Consider the following 25463-nt stretch of genomic DNA (forward strand, 5'->3'; position numbering starts at 1 on the left):
TGTATAGATGATTCTTAAATAAAAGTTTGTTTTGAGGCACATATATATAGTCTGTCAAAAAAAGTATAAACACTTTAGGAGAAGAAAAATTTGTAATATTTTAATACTAAATTTATTGATATCATGAGATTAATATATTACCTTTGGCCTGTACAATTACAAGAGGTGCTCTAGGGCTGGGGATTTAACATGGTGGCATAAGCACCTACCTGGCAAGTGCAAGGTCATGAGTTTGATCTCTGGGTACCAAAAAACAAGAGGTGCTCCAAGAGGTGACCATTGGCTTATAGTCATTTACTAGTATGGTGAACTGCTGCTTGGGCAACCTTGGTTGCTGCACATGAATCTTTTCTAAAGCTCCAGCAGGATAGTAGCTTTACATGATGTGTAACATTTTGTAGGGTCCCCCATATGAGGGTAAGACCATCTGTTGGGGAAAAAAAAAAGCTATTTTTCTTTTCCTGAATTGGCAGATCCTGTAAACTACATATATATACACGTGTGTGTGTATGTGTGTATATATATATATATATATATATGTATATTTATATAGTCCCCCAGAAGCTTTATGCCTTATAGGCAGACATTAAAAGGTGTCTTATGTGTCACCTTATTAGAAGGTGAATTATGGAGGTGATATAGCAGACTTGCTGTTCAAAAGTAGAAACTGTATATCTTCTTTTTTTTTTTGTCTTTTTCCTTTTTATCGGTACCAGGGATCGAACTCAGAACTGCCTGCTTCAAGGCAGGCGCTTATGCCACTGAGCTAAATCCCCAGCCCCTACTGTATATCTTCTTGCTTCTCTCTCTCTACTTCCCAATGGCCATGATATGAACAGCTATTCCTCCACTATTCCCCTCTGATATGCTGTTTTTCCCTTGGAGCCAGTGGAGCATGGACTAAACTGTGAGCCAAAATAAATCTCTCTTTTAAGTCCTTGGTGTCAGGTATTGTGTACCAGTGATAATGCCATACACACAGACATGCGCACACTCATGTTCAGAAGACTTCACACTTTGTCTTAAATAATTATAACTTTATTTCATACTTAAAAATCTGATAAAATGTCCATTCTACTTCCTCCTTAGTTACTTTAAAAATGGCTTTTGCTTTTTTGTTGTTAGTTGGTTTCATAATTTATTTGTTCATTTCAGTATTCATTGATGTATTCTCAAGCATGGAATAGTCATGTCTCTCAAAAGAGTTTATATTCTGGTGGAGAAGATCACAATTCATCAAGCCAGTATGGCTCAGAAATAAGACTGTTAGAGGAACAAGTAACCTAATCTCATTAGGAGACTTGGAGAGGGCTTTAGTTGACATCTAGGGTGACCTTAGAAGAAGGAAAGATGTTTGTGTGGAGGAAATTGTATGTGTTTGGACCCTTTAAAATCAGGAAAAAGCGCACCTTGGGCAAGAACCTGAAAGGAATTATCATGGTTGGATGATATTGGGCTGAGGGGAAAAAAAGAGTTAAAAAAGGCGAGGCACCTGAGTTGATACCAGTGTCATTTTTCCTGAACATCAGGAAAGGGGAAGATTGTTTTTTGAGAGATGTAATGGTGTGATGATGATGTGTAATGTGTGTTGTTGAGTATATGGACCTAAAACTGTTAGGCAAAAATGAACTACTAAGTTCTGTGGATATGTGTATATGGCAGGGCCATGAGTATTCATGAAGCTGTGGCACCTTCTAATGCTGTGGTACATGACACAGACCTTAATGTTATGTATATCTAGCTAGGGATTTTATCAGGATGGGAAGGTTGATTTGGGGGGGTGGGTACCGGGAATCGCACTCACGAACTTGTGATTGCCAGGCAGGCACTTACATCACTGAGCTAAATCCCCAGCCCCGGAAGGTTGATTCTTAACGTCTCTTCTATTTTGATGATTATATTAATCTGTGCTTTTGACTAGAAGAAGGGTTCAGTGGGTATAGTATCACAGTATAAAGCCAAGATAAATCATGAGAGAATTTCCCTTTACCCTTTCTCCACAACTCTGCACCTTTGGTGCTGTTTACTAACACAGTGCGTTAGGATCGCTACCACTGGGCTAGAATATTCAGTCTCAGCAGGCCTATCTAAAATAGTATAATTTTAAAATCTACATTTAGGTTTAAAATTAATATATTTTATTTTGAAGTCAGAAAAACTTTTGATTGCAGTGGTGAATGTGGCTTTGGTATATACTATTTTACGTGAGTCTGAAAATGCACTTTTAGAATCCTACATTTTTATGAACCTTTATTTTGTCAGTGGAATAGTTTGGGGATATTTTATTTGTAATACTCTAATCTATCAATACTTGTATTCATCTCTAATAATTTGTCCCAAAGATAACCTTGTGAGTTCTTTTTTTGAATCTTTCCATCTTGCTTTCAGCAGTAATTCTTCCTGCACAGCAAGATCTCCTTTATTTTTTTTTATTTTTTATTTTTTATTTTTTTTTATTGGTACCGGGGATCGAACTCACAGTTGCCTGCTTGCAAGACAGTTACTCATGCCGCTGAGTTAAATCCCCAGCCCCCTGGATCTCCTTTCTTGTAAAGGCGTCTTACCAGTTCAGGTATTATTTATGACTTTGGGGATTTATGATTCCACAACACTTGGATTAACAGTTTGATCAAATATGTAAGGAGGTAAGAGCCTAGAAGCGTAAACTGTATTTGACATAGTTTGTTATAATTAATAATAGAACATTTTAAAAAGGCCTTAGAGAGTATTTTACTTTCTGATGTTTTGGTTTTCTAAAGAGATTATTTTAATAGTGGAAATTGAAATTACTGAGTAGAATGTAGTCTTCATGTCTTTTGGTGTTTTGAAAGGTTATTGTTCTGTAGTACTACTCTCGGAATAGAAAAATGGTGGGTCTTAATCTTTTGCTGTTCTGTGGAAAGTGCAACTTGAATGCATTTTGGTCCGCTCAAAGTGTTTCTGGGATTGTCCTTGTGACTGGGCTTATTTGAAGGTACACTTAAAAATACTGAGAACATTTTTATTTAACACAGTTCCTATTTTGAATGTTGAAGAGTTTGCTGTGATTGAGATTTGTGATTAATTATAGCCAAATGATTAGGATACTTTAAAAGAAGTATTAAGTGAGATTTGTGATTAATTATAGCCAAATGATTAGAATACTTTAAAAAAAGTATAGTTTCCTGTTAATATGTAAAACCAGTTAAATAGTTTAAACTGGATAGAGGAAAGCTATATAGATGTTAGAGCCAGGCACATCTGCTTCTTTCTGCTGACCATCATATAGGACATTCTGAACATTACCACTTAAAACTAACTTTTCTCTTTAAGGGTTCCTGAAATTGTGCCTGCTGACTCCAGGTCCACCCTGACCCCACAGCATAAAGCATGCTGTAATGTCACAGCTACCATAGAACTCCAGGGTAGTGTTGAGCTGGCCCATGTGGGCTCAGGTAAGTCCTGGCTTTTTTTTTTTTACCATTTGGCATTCTTTTCAAAGTTACCCTTATGATTTTATGTCATAAAGGAAAGTAAGGCAAAACTTTGAAAACTGTGCCATACATGGGGGAAAAAAATAAGTCTGTTTAATAAACATTATGAGCCAGCTCCATATGCTAACCAACGGAGTTCCATAGTAGCTGTGAAGTCAGTCCCCAGTGACTTACTGATCTGTGGCTTCAAAATATGTCAAGCTTTACTCCTGGCCCAGCATTTATAGGACAACATGAATTGCTGCTGCTGCATCTTTTTAAAACCACTTAGTAGCTATTATTATATAACATAGTATCTTTTACTTATTCTTAAATGTCTGTGTTTTTAAAAGTATATCAACACTTTTCCTTTTCCTGCAGTTACGTATCACTGTATATAATGATATTACAGCATAGTTGTATGCAGGTTATCTCAGTACCTACTTTGGTTGACTTATCATAGCATAGAGGAAGTGACAGAAAGTATATTTGTTAAATTAATAAAAAATATAAAGCAAAAGATGCTTCATTTATTCTTTTTTTTAATACTGGGGATCCAACTCATGACCTCCCACATGCCAGGCAGGCGCTTATGCCACTGAGCTAAATCCGCAATCCCCCCTTCATGTATTCTTAGAAGCACCAGCAGTCTTCAGTAAACTAGAAAACAGATGCAGATCATAATTCTTTTTCTTACAGTGTCCCATCCTTTTTTCTATAAAGTGAGATTTTAGCATTTACATGTATTTACTCTTCCTATCACCTGTTCTGTGTACTTTCCTTTTATTACTGTAATAAAAGAGATGGTCAGCATGAGTTTGAAGAACTCAAGACATCTCGCTTTTTTTTTTTGCATCTACTATGGTGATGTCCTCCCCTGCCCCATATTTAGAAAACGTGGTGGTTAAAAGTTTAAATTGTATGAATATAATATAAACACTGTTCACAGTGCAAATCTATATAAAAGCGACCTAAACTTCATAAGTATTTTTCTTTGAGGTATATATGATAAAGGTGCAATAAAAATTTAGAGCACTGAATGTCATCCTCATAAAATTTGATATAAATAAGTTTACTAATCTTTGTAGGTAAAAATTCAGTCATTGAGACCAAGCTCTTACTATTATTAATGAAGAGAATATAACTATCTATTCATAAAGCATTAGACAGTAAGGTATTTTCTTTTAAATTTGTTCCTATAGTCAAGTACGTGATCACAATCCAGGAAGTTTGCAAAATTTTGTGCTGTGAATAGAGAAGAATGTTCATTTTTTTGCCCACCTGTATTTACTCCGTGCTAGGGATTGAGCAGTGCATTGTCATTCTGCAGTTCAGTGTAGCATTAAGGGTGGGAGGAGCAATACATTGTTTTTGATGTTTGGGGTTAGGCTAAACAAAATCTTGGTTGTGTTTACACATGTACCTCAGCATTATTGAGGTATTACATATTATGTAGTTCAACATTTTGAAGTTCTGTATGTATGTACATACGTATGTATTTAGTCTTTTAAGACAGAGTTTTACCATGTTGTCCAGGCTGGCCTTGAACTCATTTTGTAGCCTAGCCCCAAACACAGCAGTCCTCCTGCTTTAGCCTCCTAAGTGCTGAGATTACAGGCATGCACCGCCATACTTGGCCCCGTTTTTATTTTTTTGGTACTAGGGATCGAATTCACAGCTTTGCACTTGCCAGGCAGGTGCTTATGCCATTGAGCTAAATCCTTGGCTGTCTTTTTTATTTTTTAATAGTACTTTCTATGAAGGCAGAATGACTAATGTGAATTGTAGTTCTAAAGCACAGTGTGATTGCTGTGCAATTTGGTCTATGAACTACCTCTCCTTGATTGTGCTAATTAACTTCTAATTTCAAAAGTGATGCAGAACAGAGAGGAAATGTATTGTTACGAATTTTTAAGAAGCTGGGTGTGGTAGATAGAATACATCCGTGATCCTCAGCATTCTAGGAGGCTCATAGATAATTTGAGCCCAACCTAGGCAATTTAGTATCTTAAAGTAAAAAATTTTTAAAAAGGGTTGGGGATATAGCTCAGTGCCAATGCTGTACACACCCACACACCCCCAAGAAAGAAATTTTAAGATGAGATTTTTCTAGATCATTAGTGGTGAACCTTTTAGAATCCTGGGGCCCAAATTGCAACCCCAAACCTACTTACTGTTTATTGCAAAGTGCCAACCCTGCAGCTAAACCTGAATACTGAGGCTTAAGTTTAGAAAAAATAACTCATGCATTAACATCTTTTCTTGAAAAATAACAGAGCTGTCAGTGATACAAAGAGCCAGTGCTTCTGTTCCTTTCTGAACATGTTCATAGTCCCTATGTGTGCTGTTATCTGATGCTTCAGGGGTAGGACAGTTGCTGGGTGATTTTCCTCACAAGCCAACAGAGGACTCAGTGCCATAGATTTGCCACCACTGTTCTAAATTTTAGCTGTTATAGTAAGCTAACTAGAAATAGTAAAGAATGATTTAGAACATTCCCCTTCTTTCAAGTCAGAGAAGGACATTTTTTGTTGTTTAGCTTTAGATTACATTGTATTTGTCTTTTGAAAATGAAAATATATGCAGATATACAAACACATTTGTATATATACATGTTCATAAGCTATACTTGAGTAGATGTTTAGGTAAATCAAACTTTTTGGGAGAGCTTAGAACACTTCATATTGATTTTATGAAATGTTACAGATAGACAAACTTTTAGGTTTAACTAAAAAAATAATGAGATTTAGTGATGCTGCATGCTCCTTGAAATAGTTACAGCTTTTTTGTTTGGTTGATTGTGCTGGGAATCAAACCCATGGTCTTATACATGATAGGCAAGTAACCTACCCCTAAGCTGCATCTGTAGTCCAAGTTCTAGGTTTAATAGGATGGAATGGAAAAATACTTACGTTTATGTACAAATACTATAGAACAAAAAAAGGAGATGAGCTGGGCATACTCAGTTCTAAATAAACAGCATTAAATTTTCAGAGTTGTGGGATAGATATTAACTGTTAATTAAAACAAAAGTTTTAGAATTGTGTGCTTAACATAATTAAAAATAGAAAAACTTTTTTTTTTTTGAGACAGGGTGTCACTAGGCAGTTAACACTGGCCTTTAGCTCATTTTACAGCCTAGGTGTCTTAAACTTGCAACGATTCTCCTGCCTCAGTCTCCCGAGTACTGGGATTGCAGGCCTGTGCCGCCACACCTGGCTAGAAAATTCTTTAATTGTAGTTTTGTGTGTGCTACTGAAGTTTGCTCCTAGGGCTTACGTGTACTAGGCAAGTGCTCTACATCTCCATCACGAGGATTGTCTTTGAGTTATGTAGCGCTTTTTGTGCCTATTCTCTGGGTTTGTTCTTTGGGAAGATTTATCACTTTTGTCTCATGCCAGTTCAACTAAATTTTAGCCCTAATGACTTTTAGGTCACTGTTGCTTATGTGTGTTTGGAAGCTTTTTATAAAGTAGGTTAGGGATGAGATTCACAGCTGAATTTACAGGCATATAACAAGGAATATATTAGCAACATTGTTGTAAAAATAAAAATTTTCTGCAAGAAGGTATTATCAATACCATGAAGGATTCTTATTTTATTTTTTGGTTTTGTTTTGTTGGTGCTAGGGCTTGGGCTAGGGCAAGGCCTTACACATTGCTGGTAAACATCGTACCACTTAGAGTCTATAACTGAAGTCTGAAAACTTTTAAAGATGGCCTTTTTTGGCCCATAGATATTATAAAAGATTTTTTTGAATATAGGAATCATATTGTGTTTGTGTTTCTTGTATTGCCTACTAATGTCCTCAGTATGCCATGAGTATTAAATGAATGTGGGAATTTATCATTTTGAGATTTTTTTTCCTTTTAGTAAAGTGGAAGATTATTATGTCAGTCTATAAGATATGTCTATCTTGATTCCTAATTTAAAATGGTGATTAAAACATATTTTTAAAAAAATACTCTATGTGTATTTTTAGGTAGCATTAGCATTCTGTTTGATAATTTTTTGAAAGTTAAAAGTACTTGGTTTTGTAATCTTTTTCTGTTTTTAAAGCAATATTTACATTAAATTGGAAGTTAATCTACAGTTTCATTTTTTTCCCCAAGGTTGCATATTCATACTGTACGGCTTAGTAAACATGATTTTTTAGCAATAATTTGTTAAGGTAATAAAATAATTCAGTGGAAATGGAAAAAATTTTTTTTAATAAATTTGGAGAAAGTCATGTTTATTTTATCCTTTGCCCTTAACTGGTTTGTAATGTTTTATTACCTGGCTCAGTTTTTACTTTATTAGCAATTCTTGATAGTTAGAAGAAAGTCATGTCTATGAGATGATCTGAAATAAAAATATTACAAACTTTTCTTACAATGAAAATGTTACAATTTCTGACAAGGAAAACTTGTTTTGAGATGGAAATTGTTCTAAAACTTAACAGTGGTCTGGAAAGCACAACTTTTTTAAAAAAAATTTTTGACTTTAAGAATGCGGTAAAGGGCAAAAGCACCAACTGGAAGTGTGTCTGTGTCTCCTTCGTTTTTGCAGTCAGGATAAACTCAGGTTCAGCACAGGGGCTTCCTGTCTTCTCTTGTTTTTTACACTAGGTTACAGGTTTTCAATCCTGCTACTATATTCTAATAGTTCTTCTACAGCACTAATATAAGGTAAGTGCCTTCTGAGACAGTTCCTGTTCTGGAAAAAAATTTTTAAAAGGGAGAAAAATACAGCTTTCCTTGTATTCTTTAGGACATTTAAATGATACCCCAGGATCCAGGGAAGAACAGAGAAGCACTTAAATTTTGATGTGAACGCTGCAAGTTTGTACCTTTTATAAAAAAAGATAGAATTAAATGCTGTTTTATTTTGATGCTTGTTTCAGGGGTAGTAGAAGGGGATTTAGCTGCCATAGAAGCATACAAATCATCAGGAGGAGATATTGCACGTCAGCTCACTGCTGATGAAGTACGCTTGCTGAACCGTCCCTCTGCCTTTGATGTTGGATATACTCTGGTACACTTGGCTATACGTTTTCAAAGACAGGATATGCTAGCAATATTGCTTACAGAGGTAAGTGTGGCATTTTGGTTAAATATTCTTTTATACTAAGGAGATGTGTTCTTTAGTTTTTATTTTTGACATTATAACGTTTCTCTAAACAGTTCCTAAATATTTTACATATTTTTACCTGCATTCAAGAAATCTTGTTAAACTCAAGCAATTTCAACAATATATAATTTTTGTTACTGTTTTTTTTTTTTAATTTTATTTAAGGAGAAAAAGAAAAAAAACCAGAAAAAGGGTACAAGTTATACAGAATTTCAGAAAAAATAAACAGTAGGAAATCACTAGTTAATAGATTACATATTGTCATCTTAGAAATAGTTGTTCAAGTTACAAAATTAAAGCATATAAAGTGGACTTTCAAACGGTGAGATTGCAAAAGTTCTGTTCAGTGATCCAACAAAACTTAGTAATATGGTTATCTATCTTATACACTTAAATATACATGCAGTTATATCCTTTGGAGCACTTTCTTTTGTTACTGTTTTTTGAGACAGGGTCTTGCCATGTAGTTCACGTGGCCTTGAGCTCACAGTGTAATGCAGGCTGGCCTCAAAATTATAGTGACTCTGCTGCTGCAACCTGTTGAGTGCTGGGATTGCAGGTGTGTGTGACCGTGCCTAACAGTATAGAATTTTTAAGGGTGTGTGTTGTTTTAAGTTTTTCTTTTCAGATGAATTATGACTGTATCCTGGTCTGGCCTTAAACTCGTAGGCTCCAGTGATATTCCTGCCTCAGATTCCTGGAAAGCCAGGACTACAAGTATACACCATTCCACCCCCTTGCCCCAGCATATGCTTTAGCCCCAGTATTTCAATTAAACATTGCAATTAAACATTACTTGAATTATATTAAAAGGCACTGGAATGTGTATGTTATTCATTTAAAAAGTCTTTATTGATTGTGCTATATACCAGGCACTATGCTGAAGGTGGAATTGTGAAGACATTGGGTCTTCCTTTAGTAAATTTTCACAAAAGCAGAAAAATGAATGGGTAACTATATATATATAACTTATGTAGTGATGAAGTCCCAAGTGCTATGTGAATACTTATGGGTGTTTGTAGGTGTCTACCCTTCATACTTAGAGCAAGTAATATTTTACCTAAATTTGGAGGAAGGCTAGCTACAGGAAATGGATTAAGGGAGAGAAGTTGAGGAAACCACTTTTGCAGAGGCCTTGGGCTATGGTATGTGTTTGTGGTGAATTTACTTGTATGCAATTCAGAATGGTTGAGTAGTGATTGGGTACTGAGAGAAGGAAAGTATGAGAGAGGAACAGGGGCGGGATGATGAAGGATCTTCTATATCAAGGCATCCTAAAGATTATTCTGAGGGCAGTAAAAGGGAAAGATGATTTGGAGGGCATTCCATCCTTGTTAAAGAATATAGAGATTATCTTGAGGGCAGTGAAAGATGAGCAAGGGCAAGAGCAGTGAATCGACAAGAACAGATTATGTTTTGGCATGCATTGGAGTGAGGCAAGCCTAGTTAGGAGCCTGTTGCTGTGTGAGACTGGCCAAAATTGACAGTTGCACAGTGACTGCAGAAATGAAAAGAACAGGCTGGTATGGAGATGTGCTTAATCTTAAGAAGCAGGTGCACTGGATGTGGGAGTAGTGGTGAGATAATAGACTGAATTGATTCTGGAGTTTTGGGTTTAGTAACACCCAAGTAGATGTTACAAATGATAAAAGTTGTAGTATTCGAGAAATGGTATCTGGGCATTTTTTTTAAACGGAAAATTAAGACTTCATTTGTCATTACACAGCTAGTGTACTTAGGCATGTTTGTTTATTCAGATTTCTCAATATTTGGGTACCATTATGTACAGGGCATTGTGTAGGTGTAGGGTGTTAAAAAAATGCAGGTTAAATGAAAACTTAATCAATTTGATTAGATTTCCATTGACACCAGGGGGAAGGAATGGAAGGAGAGGTTTATCGATACCAAAGGCTGTGATGAACATAATGGTCGGCTTACTGAGTATAAGGGAGAGGAGCACTATTGAAAAGGAACATTATAATTACAGAACAGGAAGAACATTGGGTAGAATAGTTAAGATGTGGCTTGTATGGTGTCTAAGGACTCGGTGCATTAGTGTTGTGATACCAGTCGTGTTATGAATTGGAAGGGATGTTATTGTGGTGTAGTTGCTGTGGTGGCAGGAGACAAGATGGAAAAGGCAACTAGAGTTTTTAGGGTATTCATACATAGGTTCCTCTCAAGCTGGTAGAGAATAGGGTTCAGAATGGGCTGTCAAAAGTCACTGGACTCCTAAGAAAATCTGGGGACTAGCAGTGAGATGATATTAGGACAGTAATGTACTTTTTTTTTTGGTCTTTTTGAGACGGGGTATCACTGTGCAGTTGGGGTTGGCCTTGAAACTCACTTTGTAGCTCAGGCTGGTCTCAAACTCACAGCGATCTTCCTGCCTCAGCCTCCCAAGTGCTGGGATTACTGGCATGCGCCACCATACCTGACTAACACTAGTGTATTTATTACTTACTGACATGTCACAAATCACCTGAAAAGTTCAGTAGTTTAAGATATTTGTTACTTCAGCTTGCAAGAGTCAGGAATCCAATAGAGGTTGAACTGAATAGTTTTGACTGCATTTATCACATAATTGCAGTTCAGTTGCTGATGAATGATCTAGTCAAGAAACATCTGGGTTACAGGATTTTTTCTGAAGATCATACACATGGTTTTTGGCAGGAGGTTTCCATGCCTTGCTATGTGGGCTCCTGTACAGTACTGACTCATGGCAGCTGATTTTTTTTTATGTAGACCAGATGATTCAAGAGAGAGAAAGACTGTGAGTGAATGATCCAAAAGGAACCTGAAATGTCTTTGATGAACCAATTTAGGAAGGAGCAAATCCTTGCCATTTCCAAATTCTACAGGACACATGGACCAATCCTGATACAGAATGGGAGAAGTGGAAGGGGATTGTTATAGATCAGAAATAAAATTGGTAGTAGAATGTAGTCTTGCTGGGGGGTGAGTTAAATCCCCAGTACCAAAAGAAAAGAAAAGAAAAGAAAAGAAAAGAAAAAGAACGTAGTCTCAGTGGAGCAGTTACTTCACAGGGTAGTATTAAGAGAGTTAGTTGGGCCACTTTCGGAGGTACGTGCATAAGGGCTTGGCACATGAGAAAGCACAAAGCCAGGTTCTTTTGGAATGGGAACTGGAGAATGTTCACTTTATATATATCTGGACATATCACTGCGTTTTATGTCGACGACTTGTTGGTAGTCTGGTGGGACCTGGGGACTCAGAAAAGTTTTTAAATAAAATTAAGTATGATTACAAATAAAATAGTTCAATTGAAATATAATTATTAAAATACTAAGCCAAATTTATAATTTGTAAGAAAATACATTTTATTATGAGCAAGAAGTTAGTAGAATTGAAGGATTTAAATTTAATTAAAATATAATTCTATTTACATTCATGGACTCTTCTCAAGTTCATGGGCCCAATATTGAAAACTAGTTAGCATTAAGATGTTGAAAATCATATTGAAGAGGCAAAGAGATGACAAGCAGACTTTAGGGACCTGTCCTACTTTTCTTAGTATGGTGGTGAAAGAGTGCAAACTTGGAGGCCATGCTTTTCTTGGAATTTTTGCAGTATAAAAACCTAGTACAGTCCAGGTTTTTGTGGGGTTTTTTGGGTGGGATTTGACGCTGTGGCAGGGTCTCACTGTGTAGTACAGGCTGCCCTTGAACTTGTTTACAGGTTGTTTTTAGAAGTTTCTAATTTTTATAAAAGGTCGGAAGGATAGTAGATTGGAAAAGGCTATTTTTAAAAATGTCATTTTTTTTTTTTTTTTTTTAATACCAGGGATGGAACATGACTTTGTACTTGCCAGGCAGAACTATATCCCTGGCAAAAATTTTTACTTTTGATATTTATGTTAGCCAATAAAGTCTTAATAGAACTGAATTTTTGTGTAGGAGCTTTCTTTATTATGCAAGGATTTTGAACCCACTTTACTAAGTAGTTAAACCCTCTTACAAATAGTTGTCCACTGTTGAATTATCAGTAAAACTCAACTCTTTGAATGGTTTTACTGAGAGACTAGCTGCTCCTGACCCCATATGATTGGAAAGCTGCTTTTAGGAAAGTCATCAGATTGCTTATCAGCAGGTTGGTGACAGACGGAACAGAGCTGACTGGCTCTCTCAGGGTTAGCACCAGACTCTTACAGCAGAAACTCACCTTTTATTGCAAAATTTTCTTTATATTCATTTCTTCATGTCCATAAACTGAATGCAACTGAAATACAAGGTGAAATCTTGGAATGGCTTATTTTCAGCATTTAAAAAGAGGGAGAATGTTGTAGCCCTCTGTAGTTTGTTACATTTCTTTTCTTAGTGGCTTCTTTGATAGTGTTCTTTGTAACAGTGTGTATATCTCAGTGTCTGTCAGGCTGGACTTCAGGGGTTTTCCGTCTTTGTTGAAACTTGGAGATGCCAAATGCTTAAAAAATTAAGTGTGGTAGCAGATGGGGAAGCAGGAAGGGTTTGAGACCAGAGGGAAATTTATTTTAATTTGTTTTCTTTATTTCAAGTCAGGGTGCTTGAAACATACAGAAGAGTGCTTAACTTTTCTTTTTTGATACTGGGAATTGAACTTAGGACCTTATGCTTGCCAGGCAGGTGCTTATTTATGCCACTGAGTTATATCCTAGGCTAACTTGCTTTTTTTAAAGAATATTTTTATTGGATGCACCATGGTTAGTATATCTAGGTTTCTCTGTCTTCCCCCTTATTCCTGTGACATATCTTTATGAAGCTGTGTAAATATAAATTTTTTAGTTTTTCTTTTTCTTTTCTTTTTTTTTGAGATAGGTCTTACTGCATATTTTGGACCGGGCTTGAACTCAATGTGTAGTCCAGCTGACTTTGTACTCACAATTTTCCTGCCTCAACCTTCCTAGGGCTAGATTATAGGCATGGGCCACCCACTTGGCTGTTTTATTGAATCTAGTTGAAATATTTTTGTAACCATTTCCCTGAAAAGATGAACTTACATATACATCTAGTGAGGAAATAATATTTTAATATTTGGAAAGAACAGCTGAGTTATTGGGAAGTTTTGCTGATTTCTTTTAAATGCTGTTATGTTCTTCTGTTTATGATGAATGAGGTACAGAGCAAAGCTTCTTTTGTATTTAAGGTGTCTCAACAAGCAGCAAAGTGTATTCCAGCAATGGTGTGTCCTGAACTGACAGAACAAATCCGGAGAGAAATAGCTGCCTCTCTTCATCAGAGAAAAGGAGATTTTGCTTGCTATTTTCTAACTGACCTTGTAACATTTACTTTGCCAGCAGGTAACTCCAAAATTTAATGTGAAGTAAAATTTCTATTTTATTATAGTGTCTTTTTGTTTATGGAAGAAAATTGTGGTTTTGTAAGAAAATAATTTAGCTACTGTATGGACATCTTAAATGACTCGATTGTGCTATTTACGCTGGAAGTGATCAGTTCAAGGGCTCTTGTAAATGCTTATCAGTGACTGATTTCTTTGTGGGTCTTGGATCTTTTAAAAGAGGTTTTGTCCATTTTTTGATATTATTTAGAATGTCGTCCTTTTCAGTCTATTTTTAATTTTCCCTTTCTTTTCAAGTCTATATTTTGAAATTAGATAGCTCTTGGTTAACTGGTATTTAAAAGATAGAATTAAGAACATGGGCTTTTGATGTGTAGAGTTAGGTTGGAACTACCATTCTTTTTCTCTTACTACATTCTTTTCTGCTATACTTGTGAAGGCTGTTTCCATTTTTCAATTTGTTGGCAGTTAAAAATGTGTTCCAGGATGCCTTTTGTCACTTGGCATTGAATAACTGTACCAAACATCAAGTTTCTAAAATCAAGCTTCCTTCTGGAATCTGAATGTTTTGCACATTTATATTAAGGTATAAACAGAGTCAGTTACAAATGTTAGATAATAATAACTAAGCCTGCCAAAATCAGAGCAAGTGTAAATCTAAACGTATTCTATATATTTAAATTTACCCCAAATCATGTTTGGATTTTTGTTTTGAATTGAAAAAAAATTTTTTTTTTATTTGGAGGCAGTCTAACCATGTAGTTCAGACTGGCCTTGAACTCACTTGTCGTCCAGCCTAGCTCTGATCCTCCTGACTGAGCCTCCAAGTGTTGGGATTACAGGCACATGCCACCACATTTGACTAAAAGTACTTTTTTAAAAAAAGATATTCTTAAGAGTAATGCTTCTTACCCCAGGCTACTTACAGAGAAGAGGGTTTGAGGAGTATTACAAAAGACTGAATGACAAGATGCATAGTTCTTTAATTTTTATAAGAAAAGTCTAAAGTTTGAAAGTTAGAGTTTGGTATATGTATAAAGAGAAGAGAAGAGAAAAAAATTTGTAACTTTTGGCCCAAGTGTTATGTATATACACAAACATGCATATAATGTTGGTTTTTGTATTTGGTACTAGGAATCAAACTTAGGACCTTGTGCTTGCCAGGCAGGTGCTGTGCCACTGAACATATCCTTGGCCTATTCTTTTTTTTGGTACTGGGGATCAAACTCACTAACTCACACTTACCAGGCAATTATTTATGCCACTGAGCTAAACCTCTGGTCCCCCTGGCCTATCCTTTATATGTTACATTAGGCAATGAAATAAGAAAGGAGATATTTTATATTCCAGACACATACATATACACATTAAAATATAAACCTTTATGGTTTTCAGTTTAAAGAGAGTTATTATAGAGGACATTACTGTTAAAGGCTTGTGTTACAAAATAAAAGAAATACCTTTTAAGTTTTTTTTTTTTAAATAGATATTGAAGACTTGCCTCCAACAGTCCAAGAGAAATTATTTGATGAGGTGCTTGATAGAGATGTTCAAAAAGGTAGGCATATAATTAATGATTGTGATTTACCTTTATCTGATAATTAACATTTGCTGTTTTATAAAGTATGGAGTAGTTTGGTATATAGTTGGCTTGCTTATTTTTATTTTATTTTTTTTTTATTTTAAAGAGATTAAGACAAAACAGGACATAACAGAGCAGATCAGAACAGAACAATGTAAGCAACACAGTATTTCACCAGAAGACAACCTGTAATTAACAGTAACTACCACGATGTCTCTTTCTTTGAAATAGTTGAGTATAACTTCATATACGATAGTATCAAACATAACAAAATAGTATAAAAACATTCAAGAGAATGAGAGTATTACAGAGCTTTTAGAACTAAATAATAGAAAAACAATGGATAGTACGTTATGCTTACTTTTATTTTTAAATTATAGTTGTAAAATCCTTTAGAGCAGTGTTATTTTCTACTGGTTTTTTTGACACGTGATCTCATTATGCAGTTCAGGCTGGTCTTGAACTCACTTTGTAACCCAGCCTGGTCTTGAACTCAGAACGAACCTCCTGCCTCACCTTTGATGTGCTGGGATTATAGTCATGCACGCCCAGCTCATACTCCACTAAGTCATATACTAGGGATATAACTAAATGTTACAGTGCTTTCCTAGCGGGCTTAAGACCCTGGGTTTGACCCTAAGCATCAAAAGAAAAAGGGCAAGAAAAAAAAGCTTATTTATGATTCTTAACTTTGATGGAATAAACAAAAGATATAAAATTCTTAGGACTTTGGTTTTCTAACCCAAGAATAAGTACTTTTTTTATATTAAGCATTTAGAAAATTTATTTGGTATCAAGAATAAAAAAATAAGCATTTTTCTTTTTTTGGTCTTTTTTTTAAAAACAGGGTCTCACTGTGCAGTTCAGGCTGGCTTGAGCTCACCTTATAATTAATCCTCACTGGCCTTGAACTTTGAATGATCCTCCTGCCTCAGCCTCCCAAGTGCTGGGGTTATAGGTGTATGTCACCACGCCTGGCTATATTAAGCATTTTTAAGAAAATAAAATTGTAAAGAATTTAAACATTGGAAAAATCATTCCAGAGCCTCAGAGGTTTGACATAACTCAAAAAGTTTGCTTTAGTAGATCAAATTTATTTAGGTATTTATTAGTGCTATATTAGTCGCTTTTTATGTGTAGAAAAGATAGGTTTTTCACTCCATTGAGTAGTTTGTAATTACATAGGCATGAAAATGAATCTTGTTATTTAAATTCTCCATAGAGTTAGAAGAAGAATCACCAATTATAAACTGGTCCTTGGAGTTGGCTACACGTTTGGACAGTCGACTCTATGCTCTTTGGAACCGGACTGCAGGAGACTGCTTACTTGACTCAGTCCTACAAGCTACCTGGGGCATTTATGACAAAGACTCGGTGCTTCGGAAAGCTCTGCATGACAGCCTGCATGACTGTTCACACTGGTGAGCTGCTGTCTTTCACTATTTCTGCCCAGACTGTGCTTGCTTATCATTGCCCTGTAGGAGTGGGATACCTTCCAGTCAGACTGCTGGAAGCCAGAGAAAAATTCTTTTTGGTTTTAGACCTTAAAACACTTAAGAGTGTCTCAAGAGACTTTCATATGCTTTAAAATGAAAACATTTGAAGCTTTAAAATAGAAACTTTTTTATAAAATGGGAACAGCATAAGCTTTAATAGCCTTAACTATTGGTAAGACATTTGCTCAGAATTGTCAGGTACTTAATGATTTCATATTTTTGTTCAACTTTAATTTTTTTAATATTGACATTATTTTGTAAGCTCTTTTTCTTTCTAGGGGAGAGACTCAAGATCACCTTTTGCAAATTTTCAAACCCTCACAAACATTTAAGAAACTAAACACTACACTGAATCCCAGTGTCTCTTTCATTTGATTGATTGTTAAACATTTTGACTTAGCTGGTTCATCTCTGCATGCTTACTTTGTTCTACCACTTAGTTTTACTCATTTCAATATTAATCTTTCTAAAACAAAATATTCTTAGTCACACCATTATTATATCTAAGGTTTAGTTATGTGACATACAGTTAATAGTCATACTTCTCTAATTATCTTAAATTACCCTATTGTCTTGAGCATTGTGAATCTTGGTTGTGAATTTTGACATCCTGCTTAGGGATTATCTGAAGCAATTCAGAGTGTAAAGAAAACAGATATTTTGATTTGTTTCATTGTGAATGAAACCAGTATAGTATCCAGAAGAGCTTAGTACACAATGAATGCTTGTTAAACACTTAATGAAAATACTCTAGAATTTGGAAATGAGATCAATATAATTAACTTTTTTGAGCTAAATTGTGGATTAAAGTAGAATAGAGCAAAAAAATTTTTTGATTAGCTGAATAGAACAACTCTCTGGCTGACAAACCTAATGTAACTCTGATTGTATAATACAGATTGAGAAAAAAAATATGTCATTTAGATAGATAGCTTAGTCTTAAGTCTTTGTCCAGGAAAACGGCTTTGTTGCCTTTTAGTGGATAAAGATGCTGTGCACTGATCTGATAGTGTAGACAGGAGCATTTCTATGGTGAAGGAGTTTGATCTTGGTAGGTAAATTTTGTGTTATTATTTAGCCTGTCTTTGCCTTCTTCATCTGGTTGTATGCATATGAAGCAATAATATGTTGATGATTTGATGTACTCATGCTGACAGGGTAAGAATGGTTTGGTTTATGTGTGTAGCAGGCTGTCTTTTGGCATTGTTTCACAGATGAACCCTGTAAGTTTGGTTGGTGTGATGTGACTCCTCTGTGAGGTGTGTCTGGTTCCGTTAATGAAGTTTAGCTGTGTTGAGTCTACTATTTTGCAAATTTCCCTTTTAGAAGGTAGACTGGTACTCTTCTCTAGTGGTAATATTGTAAGGCCAAAAGTACATTGCAAATTTCAGCAAATGATGTCTTTTTTCCTAATGTTGAATTTTTTTTTTTTAAATAGATTTTGTGGTTGCTCATATTACCTGTTGTTCAAAGCTGGCAGTAGGTGATCTTCCGTATTAAGAGTTGCCACTAATATTTGGACTGGACTAGAATTTTGAGGTACTTGTGAGTCATTTGAGGTTCCAGAAGTCTAGCACAGAAGTTGGAGGAGAGTACCGTTATTTGAAGTAGTAAGTAAATGGGCTTTGTAGGGAAAGTGGCTGCTAGAATGAGAAAGAAGGGTGTTGTTTGTTTCTAGCTGCTAAGAGTTGCAGCAGATCTTTTATAGCAAGTGGTTCTTATTCTAAAAGGATGCTTCAGGAGTGGGGCCCTGTAGCTGACAAACGAACAGGATTCCTCAAAGTGTGCTTCACACCATTTTGACCCATCCCTGCTGAAACACCTTTACCTGATAGTTCAGGCCACAGTGAGAACACTGATCACAGGGACATCTTTATACAGTGGTACCTCGGTTTAAGAACTTAATTTATTGTATGATTTTGGTCATGTTTGTGATCTGATGAGGCATTTGTGAACAGAAGCAGTTTTGTCAAACCCTTTTGTTTGTGAACTGAGTTGTTCGCAAGCAGAAGTGTTATTGAGCTGAGGTGTTACTGTATTATCTTGAGGATGGAGGTTGCACAGACACTAGCTAATGGGAAGGAGAGGAATTGTGATTGCCATCAGTTCAGGGGTTCTGTGAGCTCAACACTTGACTATTATAAGGCAGAATAAAAAGGAATGGGAAACTGGATCTCAGCTTAGATCAGGAAAGGTGGGGCCAGCGTAACTTGCGGGAATTTTTTTTACAATTATCAATAAAGCAGCTCTTTATTGAGGTAAGTTCCTTTTCACCATAATCAACTAGGAGATATATTTTGAATCTTGTAAAATTTTTAGTAAGAACTAAGAAGAAAACTACCTTACTTCAAAGTAGGCTATTTTTATGTGTGTTTGACTGTGTAGTTCTGTTGAATTTGAGCTGAGTCAGGTTCGCAAGACTGGGTGTACAGTATTGTACTTGCCTTTTATTGACATGTTAATCTGATTTCTTGGAACAGGTTGGACTATAAATGGGGAAAGAAATTGCAATTCATATAGAATTACTGTCGGTTTTTTGTTTTGGTACCAGGAATCACACTCAGGACTTTACACCTCTCAGGCAGGCACTGTGTCCCTGGCCCTTATTGCTGGTTTTATGATGTTACGTTTAGCTTTGGGTTGTCATTATATTTTTCAATATAAACTGCCACAAATGCTTTTTTTCTTCTGTAGACAAATAATAGGTGTGTGGCTGTGCCTTTTCAAATGCATAAAAAAGTAAGACTGATGTATCTTTCATAAATTCTAAAGAGCTGGAGATAGTTTAAGTGGTAGAGTACTTCTAGCATCCAGTGTCACACTGGGTTGGATCCCCAGTATCTGAGAGTTAGGGGAGTGTGAAGACTGGGGAATCTAAGCCTTGATTTTCATTGCTTTTTTTTTTTTTTTTTTTTGAAGAAAGGTTTATTGAAGTATAATTTTTATGCCATAAAATACAGTTGATTTATCTGTACTATTCAGTGATTATTAAATTTATAGAATTGTAAAGCTACTGCTACAACAGAATTATAGAACATTTTCTTCAAGCCAAAAGAAAACTTTGTGTCTTTTTAAAGCCCCTTCTTCCCAGCCCCAGCGCCACACAATTATTAATCTATTTTCTTTCAAAGAACCAACTCTTCAATTCGTTGATTCCTTGCATTGTTTTTTCAGACTCCAGTGTGTTAATTTCTGCTCCAGTCTTTGTAATTTCTTTCCTTGTGCAAGCTTTTGGTTTAGCCTGCTCTTCTTTTTAAGTTTTAAAGTTTAAGTTTTAAACAACTTTTTAAGTTGTTTATATGTGCTTGCTCTGTTTTCCTGATATGGGTATTTACTACTATAAATTTCTCTCTTATTGCTTTCATTGTGTCCCACAAAGTTCCAGTATGTTGTATTTTCATGATCATTCAACTATAAAACGTTATTCTTTAATTTCCTCTGTGACTGATTGGTTGTTCAGTATGGTACTATTTAATTTCTATGTGTTTGTGAAGTTCTTGTGGTTTCCTTTGGCGTGGATTTCCAATTTCATTGCACTGATAGTATATGTGGGATAATTTCAGTTTCTTTGCATTTACTGAAGCATGTTCTGTGAGTCAGTATATGATCTGTTTTGGAAAATGTCCCATGTGCAACTGAGAAGAATGTATATTCTGATGTTGTAGGGCGGAACACTATAAGACATCTATTAAGTCTATTTGCTCAAAAGTTTGATTTAATTTAATATTTCCTTATTGATTTTTTTGTCTGATTGATCTGCCTTTTTGTGGCAATGGGATATTGAGTCTCCCAGTACGGTTGTATTGAGGCTTACTTGATTTTTCATGTCTGTTAGTAATTGTTCTATATCGTTGGGTACACTGATATTTGTTACATATATATTTATGGTTATCTCTTCCTTTTGGATTGTTCCCATTGCAAGGATGAAGGATGTAGTGACCTTCTTTATCTGAGTCTTGACTCAAAATATACTTTATTTGCAAATAATACAGCTATCCTTTCTTTTTTCTGGGTTCCTGTCTCATGGAGTATTGTTTTCTATCCTTTGACCTTTAGACTGTGAGTTTTTTTTTTTTTTATTAAATTTGTTTCTTGTATGCAGCATATTGTTGGATCTTGCTTCTTGATCTATTCTGCCAGTCTGTGTCTTTTGACTTGTTAATTGAGACCATTAACATTGATCGTTAAAACTGTTAAGTATTAACTTTTACTTGTCATGTTATTTTCCTGTTGTTGGCTCCCCTCTCCACTTTTTCTTTGCCTCTAATTATTTGCCTTCCCTGGTGAATTCCTTCTGTTGGGGTTCCTTATTACTTCTTTCTGGAATGTCCTTCAGAACATTTTGGAGTTCTGGTTTGGTGGTCATAAATTTTCTCAGATGTTCTTTGTCATGGAAGTATCTTATTTCTCCATCAATTCTGAAAGACAGTTTTGCGGGATACATCAATCTAGGATGAGTTGTTTTCCTTTAGAACTTGGAGTACTTCACTCCAAGCTTTCTTGGACTTGAGAGTTTGTGCTGAAAAGTCAGCTGTGATTCTGATGGGTTTTCTTTTATAAGTGATTTGTTTCTTTTGTGTAACAACTTTTAGGATTCTATTCTTGTGTTGAATTTCTGGACTCTTTTCTATGATATTCCTGGCTGTGAATTTTTTTGATCATGGCTAATTGGAGTTCTGTATGCTTCATTTATCTCTATGTCAAATTCTTTTTCCCTGCCAGTTAAGTTCTCTGTCGCAATATCTGTGAACATACTTTTAATGTTATTTGTGGTATTTCTTGCTGGTTCATTGACTAAGTAATCTTTTTGTTATTCTTTGTCACAAGCTGCTGGATTGATTGCTCATGGTCCTTTGCTAGTTTTGAGAAATCTTTCTTTCCTGGTTGCTAACTGCAAGCCTGTCTTCAGTATAGAGCTTGCATCCTCACATTGGCCTAATCTGATTCAAATACTTTCAGTGGAATTTTTATTCTCTTGCATATCTGCTTAAATCTGCTATATAGATTCCAATTTCTTTCCTGAGCGTCCATAATTTTCTTAAACTGTCTATTTTTTTTGTCTATCTCTGCTCTAATGTCGCTAAGCATGGAATGTATTTTTGTAATCTATGTTATCTGAAATATTATTACTGATTTCATTTTTTTCCCAGAGCTTCATTCAATTGCTTTGTTGTTACCACTTTAGAGGGCCTGGTGTTGGGGGGTGCTTTCATATTGTCCCTCCTTTTGCTCCCTGAATTTGCCTTTGGTGAACTGGATGTCAAATGTCTTCTCGTTTTATTTTCTCTCTGTTTTTAATTCCTGCAGTGATGTTTGTAAGTTGTCTGTGGTGGATTTCTTTATTGGTAGTATTTAGAACCCTTAGGTGGTGATTACTTCTCTGAGGTATCATCCAGGTGTAGCTGGTTTTTGGATTTTGAGTCTGTTGGAACATCTTACCTCTTCAGTTTGTTGGAGATGAGAAGTTGTTGTTTGTTGGACCTAGGCCCTGGTCCTTTGGCACTGTGCCACTGTATTTTCTGTGACCCTCAGTTAATTTCAGCCATGGATTATCAGGGCTAACAACTGTTTAGAGCAATTATGTCAATTTTGGCTGTAGTGGTATCAGCATCAAACACAGCCTAAAAAACAAGAAACTGAGCTAACCCTTATTTTCAACTTTTAACAGTATGAACTAGATTTGTGATTTTATAACAATGTAAAATAAACCTGATAATTACATGTAATTTATAAGTTGGTAATGTGTCAATTTTGCCCTCGGGTTAAAATTTAAAATGGGTTAAGGAGAAAATAAAGAAGTGAAAGAAGAGGAAGAGATTACAAGTAAGGTTGGAAGACAAAGACGGATCCCACCAATTTGGGGAAACTGGTGCAGAATATTGAAGGAAAAGAGAAATAGAAGAGATCAAAGGAAAAACAGAACAGAAACTACACCCACAGTAGGTTAGGAACCACTCTCACACTCATGAAATAAAACAGTGAAAGAGAAAGAGGAAAAAAAAAACCCAAAGAAAACAAAAGAAAAATAATCCACTTCCAGGATTCTCTCTGGTTTCACTATTAGGTGGTTTGTGGAAACAGAGTCCTGAATCATGCCACTCTGTCCCTGCAAATCTGCAGTTGTTTTATGGTAGAGTAGTAGATAACCGTAGCAGGTCTGCCCTTAGACCAGACTCATTGGGCTCGCTGCAGTCCAGGCAGTTTCCATAGGTTTGCACCCAGCTAGGAGCTGCTGGAGGAAGCTGGCAGCAGTTTGGTTCTGGGTTTATCTGGCCTGATTCCAAAATGGCTCCCAGCTAATTGCTCTCTTGTGTGGGAGGACTGAGTCCTCTGCACTCACTGCCAGCCATCACAGTCCTCCCCATCCTCAGTTCCCCTCCACTACTGTGTCTCTCTGCAGAGGGCTCTGGGATCATCAGCTGTCACTATCACTGTGACCTGTGTCCTCAGCTTTCAGTAGCTCCTCTCACGTAGTGAGTCCAGCTCAGGGCAAAGGTAACTGCTAGCAACTGCCTTCTTTGTTGAAGTTTTTCTTTTTACTCCCTCTGTGGGCTTTCAGTTCACATTTCAGATTCATCATGGGTCCAGGGGACTCAGTTTTTCCCTCTTATTTTCCTTGTTATGCTGTATTCCAGGTCTCGGTGGTGACTCTCAGAGAGGCTGTTTTCTCTGCTGCTTATGGCTCCACCATTTACCTGGAAGTTCTGTCTTAGCAGTTTTTATAAAAATCCTCCTAGATTGACTGGGGATTTAGCTCAGCAGGATAGTGCCTGCCTGGCAAGCCCACGGCAGTGAGTTCGATCTCCAGTATCCCCTGCCTCTCTCCTAATTCCTCCTAGATATTGATTTGAGGAACTATTTCAGCTTGAGAGAGTATTGAGTTCTACAGTCAGTGAACGTGGCATTGATTTTAAGCAAAATTGCATCCATGTACTATGTGCTCCTATGTTGCTGAATTTAGTGTTTACCTGTTCTTCATGAGCTAGCTTGCTTTGGAATTAAGGGTTTAGTATGTGGGGAAGGTGATTATTTGAACAGTTATTTCACTGGTACCAAAACATTCAAATATGTTTCCCTGGTTATTAGCTATTATAAAAGATAAATACTCATTTTGTTTTTAAAATAGTTTACATTAAGATTTAAAAGAAATGTACTAATATAAAATTTGAAAAAGAAAACACTCAAAACCCCTTGGTTACCTAGAATGTGATTTTGGGGGGGGGCTACTGAGAATTTAAGTCTAGGCCATTCCACTGAGCTACATAAGCCCTGTCCATTAATTGAGTTAGTGAGACAGGATCTTATGTAATTCAGGTTGGCCTGGAACTCATGGAGACCCTCTTTCTCAGTGCTGGGATTACAGTTGTGTACCATGATACCTGTCCCCCAACCTTTAAATGTTTTTTTTTTTTTTTTTTTTTTTTTTTTAAAGTTTTGGCTAAGTGTGTTTCTAATTTGCTTAGACTGGCGTTGAACTTGCCATCTTATGGCCTCAGCTGCTTAGAATTCTGGAAACACAGCCATGTGCCACTAGGTCTAATTGAAAAATATTTTTTAGCATTGAAAACTACTATGTAACATTATGACTAGCTCATTTTAGAAACTCTAAATTATATTGTCCACAGAGTACTTTATTGAATTTGTCTATGCTGTCATGTGATTTAACTTTTTACTATGTTGGAACTTCCAACAGCAGCAGCAGATTGTTTTTGTTTTGAGGGGAAAAGGTTGGGTGCATTGATGCTGGAGATTTTAACCAGGGCTTCATACATATTAGGAATACATGCCGTCATATGCCTAGCGCCAGACTGTTTTCTTGTTTTTTACCTAGAATTGTAGTACATAGAAGGAACTGTGATGTTTATGTCTTTTCTTCTGAGTCTATAGTTGGCTTGTTACTTTTCTCCTTGCTGAGACAAAATACCTGATACCCAAGCTTAAAGGAGAAAAAGTTAATTTAGCTTACAGTTTGTAGATGTTTCAGTCAATAGTTGGCCCCAAGGCAGGGGTGGCACATGTCAGAACAGTACATTCATGGCATTGGAAGAAAGCAAAAAGCAGTAAGAGAGTGAGCAAGACAAGCCTCTTTCTGTCTCTTCTGTGCTATCCAGTCTGCTGGGATTAGGGTGTTTGCCAGTCCAGTCAGTGGACTGATTCAGCAATCACCCACCCCTAGTCCTAACATCCCTAATCACATACATTCTTAAATTCAGGCACCTCCAAAACCTCTTGACCACATGAGGCTTTGGTGGGACTTTTTTTTTTTTTTTTGTCTTTTTCCTTTTTATCGGTACTGGGGATCGAACTCATGACGCTTATGCCAGCCCTTTGGTGGGACATTTAAACACAAACCATAACAACTCATTTTATAAGACTGTGAGCCACAATTTTGAACATAATTATTTCAGTTCTAGTTAATATTTTATGTGATGTAAGGAAAGAACAGGTTTTTCTTTTAGTTTTGTAGTCTGACCATGATCCGTTCTTAGATTTGTATTTATTAGGATGAGGCATTTACAAAGGTGG

General features: G+C 36.1%; 1 protein-coding gene across 1 annotated transcript in view; it reads left to right on the forward strand.

The window, feature by feature from the left end:
• Positions 1–25463, forward strand: part of Zranb1 (zinc finger RANBP2-type containing 1) — a 60394-nt gene that overhangs the window by 30084 nt on the left and 4847 nt on the right. Inside the window, 4 exon segments of the mRNA XM_063244906.1 lie at positions 8338–8525; positions 13707–13860; positions 15346–15417; positions 16664–16862. Of these exon segments, the coding sequence (XP_063100976.1) occupies positions 8338–8525; positions 13707–13860; positions 15346–15417; positions 16664–16862 (613 nt within the window).

The sequence above is a fragment of the Cavia porcellus genome, unplaced genomic scaffold, assembly GCF_034190915.1.
Source record: "Cavia porcellus strain 051 isolate PalLab524CR breed Dunkin Hartley unplaced genomic scaffold, mCavPor4.1 scaffold_2, whole genome shotgun sequence".
Classification (NCBI taxonomy): Eukaryota; Metazoa; Chordata; class Mammalia; order Rodentia; family Caviidae; genus Cavia; species Cavia porcellus.